General features: G+C 50.3%; 1 protein-coding gene across 2 annotated transcripts in view; it reads left to right on the plus strand.

Annotated features, from left to right (window-relative positions):
- The window catches only part of FKBP4 (FKBP prolyl isomerase 4), a 195,798-nt gene extending 180,170 nt beyond the window's left edge, over window positions 1-15,628 (plus strand). For both annotated transcript variants that reach the window (XM_069228152.1, XM_069228153.1), the window contains one exon: window positions 14,892-15,628. In XM_069228152.1, coding sequence (XP_069084253.1) covers window positions 14,892-15,041 — 150 coding nt within the window. In that variant the 3' untranslated portion in view covers window positions 15,042-15,628. The remainder of the gene's footprint in view (window positions 1-14,891) is intronic.
- Window positions 15,629-16,412: the final 784 nt, after the last annotated feature.

The raw sequence follows: 16,412 nt of genomic DNA on the forward strand, positions 1-16,412 counted from the left end.
CCATAGACGGCTAAACTGAATACAGAAAGCAATGGCTAATGCCATGTCCAAGCCAATAGGCACAATACAGAATGTAATGACTAATGCAATGTCAAAGCCCATAGGCGGCTAAACTGAACAAAACATACCATGTGCTACTGGTGAACATTGAGCAACTAATATGCGCAGTGGTGAAACACAAAGTCATTGGTCAAAACAAAACTTTATCAAATGGCAGGACAGCATCTACGACTAGATATTCTGTACCAGAAAGAGTGTTACTGAAGATAAGAAGGCAGAGTGGTGCATAAAAGGAGTCTGTCGAGCTGGATACTCTTTATATAATATTGCATGTTAGCTGTAAAAAAAAAAAACTTCTTCAGAGCCTCGGCCTATTTCACTGACACCACAACTGCGCAGACCAGGGACGTGCCAGTCTTCGATATCTACCTTGCTGTTTGCATGGTGATTGGTGCTTGACCAGGCCATAGAGAGGGCCATTGTGCCCTCTGTCCTGCAAGACGTCCCGGTTTGAGTCCACTCTTCAAACATTCAAAGGTTCCTATTCTAAAGGTGAGTAATCTGTATTGATAATTCTGCAGATTCCTCACCTTGTGAATATTCTGCAGGTGTGTAACTGAAACCTGAAATTCCAAAGTACTACGATGTGGCAGTAGGTGACGTTATGTGGTTCTGCACAGACCATTGTTCTGCTCTGGAACAGACGAGCTGAGCCACCTCCCATAAGTGCAGACAAGAGTACCTGCCTTTCTGCACCTTTAGAGATAGACCCAAGTATACTTTAGTCTTCAAAGGTTTTCAAAATAATTTTGCTAAGCTTTTTTTTCCAATATGCAATGGAAAATGTCATCACCTAAGACGGCAGGGTTCATGTCCTGGAGGGCTATGGTGTCTGGGGTCGGTGCATGGTTCCAAGACCTGTGAAGACTGCGCCCAGATGAATTCAAAGACCTTACCGTCCTGCAACCAAAGCTTAGTCGCCAAACACACTCAACACCATGATCTGTCATTTTTAGCACTTTACTGGTGCCCTCCGGCGCACCTTCAAGCTTCAAGGATCTGCAAGGGTCTCCAGTCTGACTTGAGCTTGCAGGTCTGCCCTCTGTGCAGCCTGTGCCTCATGAACCAGTATTGGGTTCAGCACCTGCTCTAGTTCCAGACCCACCAACTGCTCCAGCCCCTTCACATCGATGTCTGTTCCAACACTACCAGTGCCGGAGAAGGATTGGCAACCCATTGTGTTTCTTTATTTCGAGCAGAATCCACCCCAAGCACTATCGAGGTCATGTGCCGATCCCATTGGAGCGCAGCCAACGGGCAACCCTGCAGTTTGATACTTGTGAGAAAATTAGGTCTAATATATGGTGTGGCTGTGCGCGCTCACCATGTAATACTTAAAATCCCTTTAGGTCCAGTAGGTTTGTCTGTTAAACCCTCGGTCTAATCCAGGATGACTGTGGCACTGAGCATTAACCACTTAGGAACTAATGTAAAGCATTTAAACCGCGCCAAAACAATTGAAGAAATTGACACAAGAAATCAGGCACCAATTTCTAAAAATACTGTATATTTATAAGAATTTTGACATCAGATTGAAAAAGATCCACCAGAGGGCTCCATAGATATTACAAGTATTAATAAATCAAAGCTTTTCACTCCGCTGCGAACAAACATTGGCAAATTTAACAACTTTGATAACTAATGTTTTCAAGGAAAACTTGGGTGAGTGTCAATAGGGATAGGTAGTTATTTTGGGCGACTAACTCCGACAGGGAGTTAGAAGAAACAGCAAGGTCCTCAAACAGTTTTCTCCACAGAAGAAACAGCCCTTTAGCAGTTCCAGGCACTTTATCCACATTACAATGGTTCCCTATTGACTGGTTCTGATGCAAGATGACTTCTCTTTGGTGGACCTGCAGGCTCTCAATCCTTTCTGCAGCCCTATGGTACCCCTCTAACATGCATGCACCGGGTACCAGGGTGCCATATACTAGGGATGTACATGTAAGCTAGACATTTAAAATTTGGTATTGCCATTTTGACATACTCTGAAGGGTCTGGACACAGGTCTTGTTAGGAGGCCTTGGTGCACTCTGAATCGAAAAACCAGCAGCATCAGTTAAAAAAATAGCTTGGAGGTGATCATATAAGAGGCATTTCCTTACAATACCTTTAGCACACTGTAGAGACCATAATTTACAGAACCTTTTGGGCACTGATTTGGACTGACAATTTTTTTTTATTGTGGGGGGTGGGGGGAGAGTGTAGAAAACTAAAAGATGGTGGCCTAGATACTTCTCCAACAATAGGCTAATAGGTGGTGGAGGCGTCGACCAGTAAGGCAAACCCCAATACCTTCCCCACCACCCCGCCTGATTGTAAGTGGTAAACACCGGCTAAATTCTAATACAGCTTTTGGGGTTTGAGTGACATTCTGTTCATATTGAAGAAAAGTTTGTGATTATGCTGAAACAATGTAGGAGGCTGGCTCAGTTTATGGTGTACACCTATGGTGTGGCACCCTATATTGAGTTCAGGCAACCCTTAATGATAGTGTTTAGGTGTCCAGATAGCGAAGCTCTATAGGGGTAGCTGTAGTGAGCAGCTAAAGCTTATCTGGGAGGAGTGTAAAGCACTTGCAATATCACAATAGTCTGGCATCGACTGCCACACAAGAAAGAACCACACCAGTTGTTTAAAAATTAAAGTATTCTTTACTAAATCAATACTTCTGTACTAACATGGTTACATCTCCACTTTGAGATATCTACACACAAAATATACACTTAGGAACTAGCAGGAAAAGCGTAGAACAACATGGGACCCTATGGGGAGGCCAAACCGTATATTAATAAAGTGATATAAGAAAGGAGGTGCCCAACCAAGGTAAGTGTGTTAGAATCCCAAGGGCTGGGGGAGTAGGGAATTACCAGAGGTAAATATCAGAAATCCTACAAGCACCTGGGTGCAGAGTTATCGAGCCGGGTTTCCTGTAGGATAACACAGGACCGTTGCGGTTGGATTTTATGGATCCAGGACCCTTCCCAGTGGGCCCGAGAAACAGTTGGCGCAAAGGAGGTTGGACCCCACCTGTGGCTACCTAGAAGATCAGAGTACCTACACCAGGGAACCAGGGTGCTTGACCCAAGGGTAGGTCGCTCCCCCTGCCGCTGCAGCTCCTCCAGGTTCCTGAGTTCCTGAGACCCACCCCACAGTAAGTACCTCCCAGCCCCTTGTTCTGCCCCGCGCTACTCACCCTCTCTCCTGCTCCTGCTTCTTTTCCTCTTTCCTTCTTCTCTGTTCTTCCTCCTCGCTCCTCATCTGTATTCTTCTTCTGTACTCCTCTTCTCCCCGTCTTCTCTCTTCTCTTCTTCCTCATCTTCTGCTGTGGTATTCTGCACTCTGTTTCTTCGTTTTTTGTATCTCCCTCCGTGTTCTTCTGTCTTCTTCTGTCTTCCTCGGTGTTCTTCTGTCTTCCTCGGTGTTCTTCTGTCTTCCTCGGTGTTCTTCTGTCTTCCTCGGTGTTCTTCTGTCTTCCTCGGTGTTCTTCTGTCTTCCTCGGTGTTCTTCTGTCTTCCTCGGTGTTCTTCTGTCTTCCTCGGTGTTCTTCTGTCTTCCTCGGTGTTCTTCTGTCTTCCTCGGTGTTCTTCTGTCTTCCTCGGTGTTCTTCTGTCTTCCTCGGTGTTCTTCTGTCTTCCTCGGTGTTCTTCTGTCTTCCTCGGTGTTCTTCTGTCTTCCTCGGTGTTCTTCTGTCTTCCTCGGTGTTCTTCTATCTTCCTCGGTGTTCTTCTATCTTCCTCGGTGTTCTTCTGTATTCTTCTCTGTTCTTCTATCTTCCTCTGTGTTCTTCTGTATTCCTCTGTGTTCTTCTGTATTCCTCTGTGTTCTTCTGTATTCCTCTGTGTTCTTCTGTATTCCTCTCTGTTCTTCTGTGTTCTTCAGTGTGTCTTCTGCTCTTCTGTTCTTCTTGTCTTCTTGTCTTCTGCCTTCGGCTCTTCTGCCTCCTCCGTCCTCTTCTCCCCGCGCCTGCCCTCCGCCTGCCCTCCTGCTCCTGCCTCATCCCCCTCCCCCACTCGCATCCCCCCCTCTATCTCCCCTATCTAACCCGTTCACTTCGTACCTCCCTCACTCCTCCTATCTACCTATCTCTCCATCTCTCTATCCCACTATCCAACTCCCTCACTCTCCACCTCCTCCTATCTTCCTATCTCTCTATCTTTTTCCCTATCTATCGATTTCTCTATCTACCTTTTCTCTCTACCTATTTCTCTATCTCTCCCCCCCCTCCCGCCACCCCCTCTATTACCTATATTCCTATCCCCTCACTCTACCTCTCACCCTCACCCACCTCTACAACCCCCCTCCCCTATCTTCACAACCCTACACCTATCTTTCTCCCTAATCTCCTAAACCTCTTAACTCTCCCCCCTCCACCCTTAAACCGCCCTCCCCCAGCTCTTCTCACTCTACCTGTCCCCCCCCCCTCCCTCGCGCTTTCCCGCCGCGACCTCCTGCACGCCCCCGCCCCCCAGCTCCCATTCGCCCCCAGCTGACCCCTCCCCCCCCTCCTACCTCATATGGCGGCCGCTGCGCGACAGTGGTAGCGACCCTTGACCCAAGGGTAGGTCGCTCCCCCTGCCGCTGCAGCTCCTCCAGGTTCCTGAGTTCCTGAGACCCACCCCACAGTAAGTACCCCCCACCTCCCAGCCCCTCGTTCTGCCCTGCGCTACTCACCCTCTCTCCTGCTCCTGCTTCTTTTCCTCTTTCCTTCTTCTCTGTTCTTCCTCCTCGTCTGTATTCTTCTTCTGTACTCCTCTTCTCCCCGTCTTCTCTCCTCTTCTCTTCTTCCTCATCTTCTGCTGTGGTATTCTGCACTCTGTTTCTTCGTTTTTTGTATCTCCCTCCGTGTTCTTCTGTGTTCTTCTGTCTTCTGTCTTCCTTTGTGTTTTTCTGTCTTCCTCGGTGTTCTTCTGTTTCCCTCTGTGTTCTTCTGTATTCTTCTCTGTTCTTCTATCTTCCTCGGTCTTCTTCTGTCTTCCTCTGTGTTCTTCTGTATTCTTCTCTGTTCTTCTGTACTCCTCTCTGTTCTTCTGCTCTTCCGGTCTTCTGCTCTTCCGGTCTTCTGCTCTTCCGGTCTTCTGCTCTTCCGGTCTTCTGCTCTTCCGGTCTTCAGTCCTTCCGGTCTTCAGTCCTTCCGGTCTTCAGTCCTTCCGGTCTTCAGTCCTTCCGGTCTTCAGTCCTTCCGGTCTTCAGTCCTTCCGGTCTTCAGTCCTTCCGGTCTTCTTTTCTTCTGTTCTTCTTGTCTTCTGCCTTCGGCTCTTCTGCCTCCTCCGTCCTCTTCTCCCCGCGCCTGCCCTCCTGCTCCTGCCTCATCCCCCTCCCCCACTCGCATCCCCCCCTCTATCTCCCCTATCTAACCCGTTCACTTCCTACCTCCCTCACTCCTCCTATCTACCTATCTCTCCATCTCTCTATCCCACTATCCAACTCCCTCACTCTCCACCTCCTCCTATCTTCCTATCTCTCTATCTTTTTCCCTATCTATCGATTTCTCTATCTACCTTTTCTCTCTACCTATTTCTCTATCTCTCCCCCCCTCCCGCCACTCCCTCTGTTACCTATCTTCCTATCCCCTCACTCTACCTCTCACCCACCTCTACAACCCCCCCTCCCCTATCTTCACAACCCTACACCTATCTTTCTCCCTAATCTCCTAAACCTCCTAACACTCTCCCCCTCCACCCTTAAACCCCCCTCCCCCAGCTCTTCTCACTCTACCTGTCGTCCCCCCCCCCTCCCTCGCGCTTTCCCGCCGCGACCTCCTGCACGCCCCAGCTCCCATTCGCCCCCAGCTGACCCCTCCCTACCTCATATGGCGGCCGCTGCGCGACAGTGGTAGCGACCCTTGACCCAAGGGTAGGTCGCTCCCCCTGCCGCTGCAGCTCCTCCAGGTTCCTGAGTTCCTGAGACCCACCCCACAGTAAGTACCCCCCACCTCCCAGCCCCTCGTTCTGCCCCGCGCTACTCACCCTCTCTCCTGCTCCTGCTTCTTTTCCTCTTTCCTTCTTCTCTGTTCTTCCTCCTCGCTCCTCGTCTGTATTCTTCTTCTGTACTCCTCCTCTTCTCCCCGTCTTCTCTCCTCTTCTTCCTCATCTTCTGCTGTGGTATTCTGCACTCTGTTTCTTCGTTTTTTGTATCTCCCTCCGTCTCCCTCCGTCTTCCTCCGTCTTCCTCCGTCTTCCTCCGTCTTCCTCCGTCTTCCTCCGTCTTCCTCCGTCTTCCTCCGTCTTCCTCCGTCTTCCTCCGTGTTTTTCTGTCTTCCTCTGTGTTTTTCTGTCTTCCTCTGTGTTTTTCTGTCTTCCTCTGTGTTTTTCTGTCTTCCTCTGTGTTTTTCTGTCTTCCTCGGTGTTTTTCTGCTCTTCTGTTCTTTTCTTCTTGTCTTCTGCCTTTGGCTCTTCTGCCTCCTCCGTCCTCTTCTCCCCGCGCCTGCCCTCCTGCTCCTGCCTCATCCCCCTCCCCCACTCGCATCCCCCCCCTCTATCTCCCCTATCTAACCCGTTCACTTCCTACCTCCCTCACTCCTCCTATCTACCTATCTCTCCATCTCTCTATCCCACTATCCAACTCCCTCACTCTCCACCTCCTCCTATCTTCCTATCTCTCTATCTTTTTCCCTATCTATCGATTTCTCTATCTACCTTTTCTCTCTACCTATTTCTCTATCTCTCCCCCCCTCCCGCCACTCCCTCTATTACCTATCTTCCTATCCCGTCACTCTACCTCTCACCCACCTCTACAACCCCCCCTCCCCTATCTTCACAACCCTACACCTATCTTTCTCCCTAATCTTCTAAACCTCCTAACACTCTCCACCCTTAAACCCCCCTCCCCCAGCTCTTCTCACTCTACCTGTCCCCCCCCCCTCCCTCGCGCTTTCCCGCCGCGACCTCCTGCACGCCCCCGCCCCCAGCTCCCATTCGCCCCCAGCTGACCCCTCCCCCCCCCCCCCCCCCCCTACCTTATGGCAAGCCCGTCTGCGCCCATCCGCGCCTGGCCCGCGCCCAGCGCCATGACCCCTGGTCCCCAGCGCTCCCAAGCCCCGATGATCCGCTATGACCCCACCACCCTCCATGCCCTCAACCCAGGACGCTCCAACACCTGCTTCCAAGCTCACCCCAAACGCACCCATGGACCCTTCGCCTGCAACTCCTGCAAACGCATCTTCCACCACGCAACAACTACGACCACAAGCCCACGCGCCATCAACCACCTCAAGTGCATCCTAGTCAACGCTCGCTCCGTTCACAAACACGCCGTTGAACTCTGGGACCTCCTAGACTCCACAGCACCGGACGTCTCCTTCATCACGGAGACCTGGATGAACGCCTCCTCTGCTCCAGACATCGCCACCGCCATCCCCGAAGGCTACAAGATCTCCAGGAAAGACCGCACCAACCAAGTAGGAGGAGGTATCGCCATCGTCTTCAAAGACTCCATCAGCGTCACCACCTCCACTGAAGACTCCCCTCTTGCCGCTGAACACCTGCATTTTCAGATTTGCACCGACCCGAGGACCACCCTCAGAGGATCCCTCGTCTACCGTCCTCCCGGACCTCGCGCCCCTTTCAGCGACACCATCGCCGACTTCATCTCCCCGCACGCCCTCGCCTCACCAGACTACATCCTCCTAGGCGACCTCAACTTCCATCTGGAACAAAACAACGACCCCAACACCACCACCCTGCTCGACAACCTCGCCAACCTCGGCCTCAAACAACTGGTGAACACTGCCACCCACATCGCCGGACACACACTCGACCCTATCTTCTCCGCCAGCAAACACGTCTTCTTCAGCCACGCCTCCGCCCTTCATTGGACCGACCACAGCTGCGTCCACTTCACATTCCGACGCGAGACCCGCCACCTCCGCACTCAACCCATCCCTCGCCGACAGTGGAACAAGATCCCTGAAGAGCAACTCTTCGCCGCACTCGCCGCCAACCAACCCACCCTCACCACCGACCCCAACGTCGCAGCCCTCAACCTCACAAACTGGATCTCCAACTGCACAGACAACCTTGCTCCCCTCAAACGCTCGCAGCGACAGAACAACACCAAGAAACCCCTCTGGTTCTATTGACACCCTCAAAGAATCAAAGAAAACTTGTCGCGCACTTGAGAAAGCCTGGCGCAAGGACCGCACCGCTGACAACATGACCGCCCTCAAGAACGCTACCCGCAAACACCACAACCTGATCCGCACTGCCAAAAGGAATTTTTTCACCGACAGACTGGACAAAAACAGCCACAACAGCAGAGAACTCTTCAGCATCGTCAAGGAGTTCTCCAACCCCAACGCCGTCACGCCCTCACAGGATCTATGCGAATCCCTCGCCACTTTCTTCCATCGCAAGATCAGTGACCTCCACGACAGCTTCGGACACCAGACCCAACCTAACACCACCGAACCCACATCCCCGACCATCACCCTCAACAACTGGACACACATCAGCACGGAAGAAACCAAATCCATCATGAACTCTATCCACTCTGGCGCCCCTTCGGACCCCTGCCCGCACTTCATCTTTAACAAAGCCGACAACATCATCGCCCCGCACCTCCAGACCGTCATCAACTCTTCTTTTTCTTCTGCTACCTTCCCCGAATGCTGGAAACACGCCGAAGTCAACGCCCTACTAAAGAAACCTACGGCTGACCCGAGCGACCTGAAAAACTTCCGCCCCATCTCCCTTCTGCCTTTCCCAGCCAAAGTAATAGAGAAGACCGTCAACAAACAGCTGACCACCTTCCTGGAAGACAACAACCTGCTCGACCCCTCACAGACCGGATTCCGAACCAACCACAGCACTGAAACCGCCCTCATCTCAGTCACTGACGACATCAGAACCCTGATGGACAACGGTGAAACAGTCGCCCTCATTCTTCTCGACCTCTCGGCTGCCTTTGACACCGTCTGTCACCGCACCCTAATCACCCGCCTCCGCTCCACCGGGATCCAAGACCAGGCCCTGGACTGGATCGCCTCCTTCCTCGTAAACCGCTCCCAAAGAGTCTACCTCCCTCCGTTTCGCTCAGAACCCACTGAGATCATCTGCGGCGTACCTCCAGGCTCATCACTCAGCCCGACACTCTTCAATGTCTACATGAGCCCCCTCGCTAACATCGTACGCAAGCACGACATCATCATCATCACCTCCTACGCCGACGACACCCAACTTCTACTCTCCCTCACCAAGGACCCCGCCAGCGCCAAGACCAACCTACAAGAGGGTATGAAGGACGTCGCAGATTGGATGAGGCTCAGCTGCCTAAAGCTGAACTCTGAAAAAACTGAAGTCCTCATCCTCGGCAACACCCTGTCCGCCTGGGACGACTCCTGGTGGCCCACGGCCCTCGGCACCGCACCGACCCCCGCAGACCACGCCCGCAACCTCGGCTTCATCTTGGACCCCCTTCTCACCATGACCAAGCAAGTCAACGCCGTGTCCTCCGCCTGCTTCCTCACCCTCCGCATGCTCTGCAAGATCTTCCGCTGGATCCCCGCCGACACCAGAAAAACCGTGACCCACGCCCTCGTCACGAGCCGCCTGGACTACGGCAACACCCTCTACGCTGGGACCACCGCCAAACTCAAAAATCGCCTACAACGCATTCAAAACGCCTCAGCCCGCCTCATCCTCGACGTACCCCGCAACAGCCACATCTCCACACACCTGAGACACCTGCATTGGCTCCCAGTCAGCAAAAGGATCACCTTCCGACTTCTCACCCACGCACACAAAGCCCTCCACGACAAGGGACCGGAATACCTCAACAGACGCCTCAACTTCTACGTCCCCACCCGCCCCCTCCGCTCCTCTGGCCTCGCACTCTCCGCCGTCCCTCGCATCCGACGCTCCACGGCGGGTGGGAGATCTTTCTCCTTCCTGGCGGCCAAGACCTGGAACTCCCTCCCCACCAGCCCCAGGACCACTCCGCTTTCCGGAGACTCCTAAAGACCTGGCTGTTCGAGCAGCGATAACCACCCCCTTTGTCCCTAGCCCCTTGAGACCCGCACGGGTGAGTAGCGCGCTTTATAAATGCTAATGATTTGATTTGAAGTGAAGTGACATTCCAAACCCTTATTGGAGTCAGTGGAAGCCTCTGTTGTCCAGCTGCTGTCGCGACCTGAGGACCAGGATCAGTGGAACCCAAAGGTGGATTCTAGACATGAAGAACCTGAAAAAGAAGGGGACAGTATCCAGACCACTCCGATGTCCAGGCGGTGCAGGTGGGCAATGCCAACCCTGTTGGAGGTGAAGTTCCTGCAGGATGGTGAAGGAAGAAGTCCAGCTGCGGAGTCCAGGTGATGCAGGAGAGTCTTGGAGTCACCCACGAGCTGTCCCATGATAGTTGCTATATTGCAGGAGGGTCAGTGGCCTGCAGGACCACCAACAAGCCTTGGCAAATGCACAAGTAGTTGCAAGGAAAATTGTGGGTTTTTGAGGACCAACAAGGTCAGCAGGAAGAAAAGCCAGTCGTCGGAGAACCCACGAGTGACTCACTGGCAGCAGGCACAGGGAGGCCTCAGCAACCCAGCCAGACCAGAGTCCCTCGTCGTAGGAGCTGCAGAGTGAAAACTGAATTAGGAGTTTGAGTCCTGGAGGCTGGGGCTTCTTGGAGCCTGAAGATCTCCTGGAGGAAGAGTCAGCAAGCCTTGGTAAGAGCAACAGTTGAGGTGTTCAGGGTTTCCGTTCCAGTGGCTGCAGCAAGGGCCCACCATCTCCCAAGTTGAACAGAAGACAAGTTGGACCCGGAGAGGACCACAGAACCACCTGTGTGCTGAGCCTTTTCGTTGTCCATGGGACCGCAGGATCCATTAGCTGGTCATTGTCCTCGGATGCAGGGGAGTGACTCCTTCACTCCAAGGGAGATTTCTTCTTGCTTCTTTGGTGCAGCTGAAGTTTTTGCCGACCCCAGAGCATGCACAGCTGTGGAAATGTTGAAAGTTGCTGACAGGAGCCACGGAAACAATGTTGCAAGGAGAGGTCGTCTAGGTGTTAGGTTCCTGTGAAGTCCAGCAGCGGTTCCGGTGACCAGGATCAGAAGAGATCATTGTAGAGGAATCCTGGTGGAGTCTTGCATTCCAAATTTGTGGACCCACCCGCAAGGGAGTCCCTAAATAGCAGAAAAAGTGGTTTGGTCACTTTGCAAGGTGACCCACCTACCCATCAGAGGAGGTCACTGACGTCATCTGCCTAACCTGACCAGTCAGATGCTCCCATCTTGATTTCAAGTTGGCATAATCAAGTGGCCACCTGGAAGGACAGGGGAGTAGTCGCACCTCTTTTCTTTGAAGTTTCGCCCCAGAGCAGGGACCTGGGGTCCCTGGACTGGTGCAAACCGGATTATGCAAGGAGGGCCCCAAATTTGCCCTTAAAAGCAAGCGGGTGGTGTGGGGAGTCTACCCCTCCCCAGCCTTGTAACACTTATTTTCAAGGGAGAGGCGGTTGCACCCCTCTCCCACAGGAAATCCTCTTATGCCTTCCCCTTCTTGAGCTGGCAGAATCCTGTCTAAGGGGCTGCTGCAGCTTGGCAGTTCTCAGACCCTGGAACACTGGTAGGAGCAATATTGGGGTGGTCCTATAAGGAGCTCCCAGAGTGCATGGAATCATTCCACCAATACAGGCATCAGTATTAGGGTATGATTCCGACATGTTTGATACCAAACATGCCTAGGTTCGGATTTACCTATGGCCAGTCCATAGCTAAAATGGCTTCCCTGTACTTACACAGCCCAGGGAATTAGAACTGGAGTTTGTAGGGGTACCTCTGCACACAGGGAGCTGCACCCTGCCCTCAGGGCGGTAAGGGCGTACCATAGGGGTGACTAACAGTGACCTGGTGTAGTGACCAGCAGTGAAAGGGTGCATGCACCTTTTCACGCAGGCTGAAAATGGCAGGCCTGTAGACGCAGTTTGCATGGGCTCCCATGAGTGGCATAATACATGCTGCAGCCCATGAGGGACCCCTGGTATAGTAATGCCCTGGGTATCGAAGTACCAAATACTAGGGACATATAGGGGTACACCAGTATGCCAAAGAGTACCAAGACAACCACATTTAGAGGAGAGAACACAATCACTGGGGTCCTGGCTAGCAGGATCCCAGCAAACAGTCTAAGCACACTGAGAACAGGCTAAAAGTGTGGAGGGGGGGGGGTAACCATGCTAGAAAGAGGGACTTTCCTGCATGGAGGAAAAAAAGCCTTGGTCTGCTCAAGATGGAGTGTGGCAGTGGGGACTTTATGTCCTCTCTTGGGCCATTACTCCCATACCTTGTGAGACCCTGTCGTGCAAGTGCAGCACATGGCCTCCGAAGTCTGAGCCAAACTGAACGGGCGATTATTGATGGCAGGGTCACAACAAAGTTCTCCAGTTAGTACGGACTGGACACCACTGATTCGCTCTGCAGGGTTATTGCCTCCACACACTGGCACTATGCTGCTATGCTTGGCTTCGATTAACCGGCTTGTTGGGGCCCAGTTGGCTCTGATGGACGTTCTCTTTGACGCAGTCTGTTCGGTGTTGAGGCCGATTCAACTCTTGAGCGCTTATTTGAGTCAGACTACCACCAGATGTTTGGATTCCTCCCTTGTTGCTCCAGCTGAACTCCTCCTTTTGCCTCCTCCGTGACTATTGTAGGGGCTTCCAGCTGCATCTCAATACCAGCCAAACCGGCAAGGGCACGAGGTCTTCCAGCCTTTTTCATGGACTTGGGAACCAAAGCCAGCGTGTTGTCATACAAGACCCCTGACAGCAGGCTATGTTGGCCAAAGATAGAGTGGATTCCAGTGCCGGGGGCTCTGCCCCATACTAGATCTGTGCCTCCGTCAATGCCTTTCTGAAGAAATAGATTCAGTATGCTCACCATAGCTCAGGATTTGTCTGCCCTGGTCATGGAGACTGGATGGTAGTGTTGGTCTTGTAAAATGTTTACTTCCACACCCCTGCCCTGCAAGCCCACAGGTTTTTGTGCGGTTCATGGTGGGGCATGAGCACTTCCAGTTTGCTGTGCTCTCCTTCAGCCTCTCCAGTGCACCCGGGTGTTAACAAAAGTGGTCGTGGTAGTTGCAGCTCACCTTCGGAGGTCAGGGGACCTAGACTTTCCCTGTCTCAATGACTGGTTGCTCAAGGTGGGCTCACCAAGGCAGTTGTCACCCACCTCCAGGCTACGACAAACCATCTGCATTCGCTTGTGTGGTTAGCAGATCATCCCTCACTGTTTGTCATCCGTTGTTACTTGTTTCCTTAATGGCTTGTAACATTTATTCCCTCCTATCCCTTTCATCAGGTACCAATAGAACCTTATTTTGTCCCTATCGTTCCTTCTAGGTTCCCCATTCGAGCCCCTGCATATTTTTTCCACTCGTACTTCTAACTCTCAAGACCATCTTCTTGGTGGCCATTACATCGACCAGGAGGGTCAGCAGCCTTCAAACTCTCAGTTAAACCTCCATAGGCCAGCTTTTGCCAAGACAAACTGGTTCTTTGGACACGTTTCTTCGTTCTGCCGAAGGTGGTCACTCCTTTTATGTCAACTAGAAAATCATGCTGCCCACATTTTTCGCCCAGCCTCATCCTTCTTAGGAGGAGGAGGAGAGACTCCACCGCTTGGACCCAAAGAGTGCTCTTTCAACATTGATTGTACCAAAGAACATCTGGTGGCTGATCAGCTCTTTATTGGGTGTACTGAAGTGAAAAAGTGCAGGACAGTGCAGAAACAGGCTCTCTCTCAATGGACTGTGTACTGTGTATCAAGACCTGCCACTCATTACCTGAAAAGCGGCCTCTTGAGGGTTTGCGGACCCATTCCACCAGGGCCAAGGCCGTTTACCACTGCATTAGCATGCAGGTACCCATCTTGGACATTTGCCAAACTGCTACATGAGCGTCCTGCCAAACATTAACCAACAAACAGTCTGGTCCATCAGTACAGGCATTTTCCCCATTGACTTCTCCGGGGCATCCTAGTTTGAGTCATTAGCAGTCCCATCACCTGGGATGTGTTGCTTTGGTATCTCTGCTTAAGTGAGGAATCTGCAGTTACAAGTTTATATAAGAAGAAAAAGTTATTCACCTTCGGTAACGCTTTTTCTGATACTGTCTAACCGATGATTACTTACCGGGCCCATCATCCTCCCCATTCTTTGAAATAGGCTCTTCATCCTAATATTCTGTTAGATTGTGCACACTGGTCATATAGTCAGTCTAACATGGCTGTGTTTTTGGTGCGGAAATAGTCACTAAAGAAACTGATGTCAGCGCCCAGGGTGTCGCCTATATAGGCAAGGTGCACATCACTTCTGACGCAGAGAGCACATAGGTACTGCTATGAATTTTCTGGATCCAATCTGACACCAGGGTAACATTCTTCTGTGAAGAATCTACGGTTAAATGGTGATACAGAGTTAAGTAACTTGTTCATCTAGGTGGCCTTCTTAAGGTGGTAGTGTAGTAAATATGGTTTACTTAGCCAGACGGGAGGGTTTTGGATCAAAAATCACTTTGCCAAAAGTGCCATAATCATTGCATGTGTCCAGACACGGTAATAACTATCTAGAAATAAGTACTTAATTACCATGCCATTTTGATGTATGCAGGGAAGAGTAGCTTAGAAGTGCTGCAGTATAAAATGCTAGCATGCCAGGTAAACCTAGAAATACATATGGCATGTGCCTAGTAAGGACATTTTTTTATTTCCTTCAACTTAAGGCTGATTTAATTTGCAAGCTTGCAGATATGCTCTTAAGAGGATGCATGGGAGGTAAAGAAAAATGTTGATCTTATTAAATGAATACAGTACTTATTTACTTATTTTTGTTTCCTTAGCTGGAAGCTGAAAAAGGGCATGGAGGCAAAGGTGACCACAAGGAAGTAATGTCTGCATTGGAGGATGTAGATATGAAAGAAGTGGAAAAAACACCAGTATCTGAGCAGAATGATATTGACAACACAGAAAATGTCGACATGGAAGGATGAAAACTGTCGGATTGTAGAGCTTATTTTAGATGGATTTAAACCTTTTATTTTTCTAGCTGATTGGGTGAAGGGTAGAAGTCCAGTTAATGGTTGTGGTGAAAGACTCATGTTGCATTACAACTGCTTGCAATCATTTGTGGAAATTGGTGATGGCTGGATTTGGCACAATTGCTATCTGTTTGTTATTGATCTCCTGTCTGGAATTGTTTCCCATCCATCCTGAGTCATTCCTCACTGGCAGTTTTACTCTGTGGTTATCTGCACTGTTCTTTAGTGAGCAAAGGTTTTGATTCTTAGACATGTATGTTTTACTTGAAATGTCAGAAGCTCTGTCTGTTTTTCTTAAGAAGTAATTCTATTGGGGAGGGCGGGATAAGGAAATAAGGTCTGTAACCAGAAGTTATCCAAACATACCACCTTTTAAGCAAACGTTTCCCTTGCAATCTTCATGCTGTAAAAACAGAAATAATGTGCAGGAAGGGTGCAAGTTTAAAATCCTCAATGTTTTTGTATATACAGGTTGTAGGAGGTGGATGCCTTCCCTCAAAGTATCTTTTTTTCAATAAAGTTATACAAAAAAACAAAAATCTATATTATATATACGTTTTTAGGAATGCGATATATACTAGAAATGACAGCAATTTCTTCTGAAAATTACTATTTCTGGCTTATGTACATTGCAGTGAAACTGGAAAGATATTAGAAAAACAAAATGAGCCTTTTCTTCAAACAACATTGTGCTTAACTTTTTGCCTTTTTTTTTTTTTTAACTGGATATTCTGATTAATACTTCTAACACAGTACTCCCTGGGCTCTGGACTGGACCCGGAAACCTTTTCAAGGGATCGTCCTTGTGCTGTTAAATGTTTTTGTGCTGGCTTCGTACTGACCCAGAATGGACAGAGTGACCCACACGTCATCTGCTGAAGTGCTATTTTCTTTCCACACCTTCCAACACTGATCTGGCGCTCCAATCCCAAATTCGTCAGCCTACCCGACAGCTCCTGAAAACAAAACTGCAGGTTTCAAACCATGCAGTGACTGTAGAAAATAGATGTTAGTCACACACCCGCACAGGGGTTTAGCACATGATTCGAAGTCCTCCAGTAAGTGTGCTCTCATGCACACAAGGCAATCTGGGGCTGAGAAGCAAAGATGTATGTCGCCAAACATAAGTTGAGACTCATGGGCAAGTCCAGCTCTAGATCGTGAACTCCTTAACTCTAGGGGCCCTTACAATCAGATGTCAACCTTTTGATCGAAATTCTCAGGTAAGTCAAAATTAAAGGCAAAGTACCTACAAAAACGTGAAGGTGGACTCTCATTGAGATTAGTTAGTGCAGTCTGTTGGGTTGCTACATGCATTGCCTC

The sequence above is a fragment of the Pleurodeles waltl genome, chromosome 4_1 (genome assembly GCF_031143425.1).
Source record: "Pleurodeles waltl isolate 20211129_DDA chromosome 4_1, aPleWal1.hap1.20221129, whole genome shotgun sequence".
NCBI lineage: Eukaryota > Metazoa > Chordata > Amphibia > Caudata > Salamandridae > Pleurodeles > Pleurodeles waltl.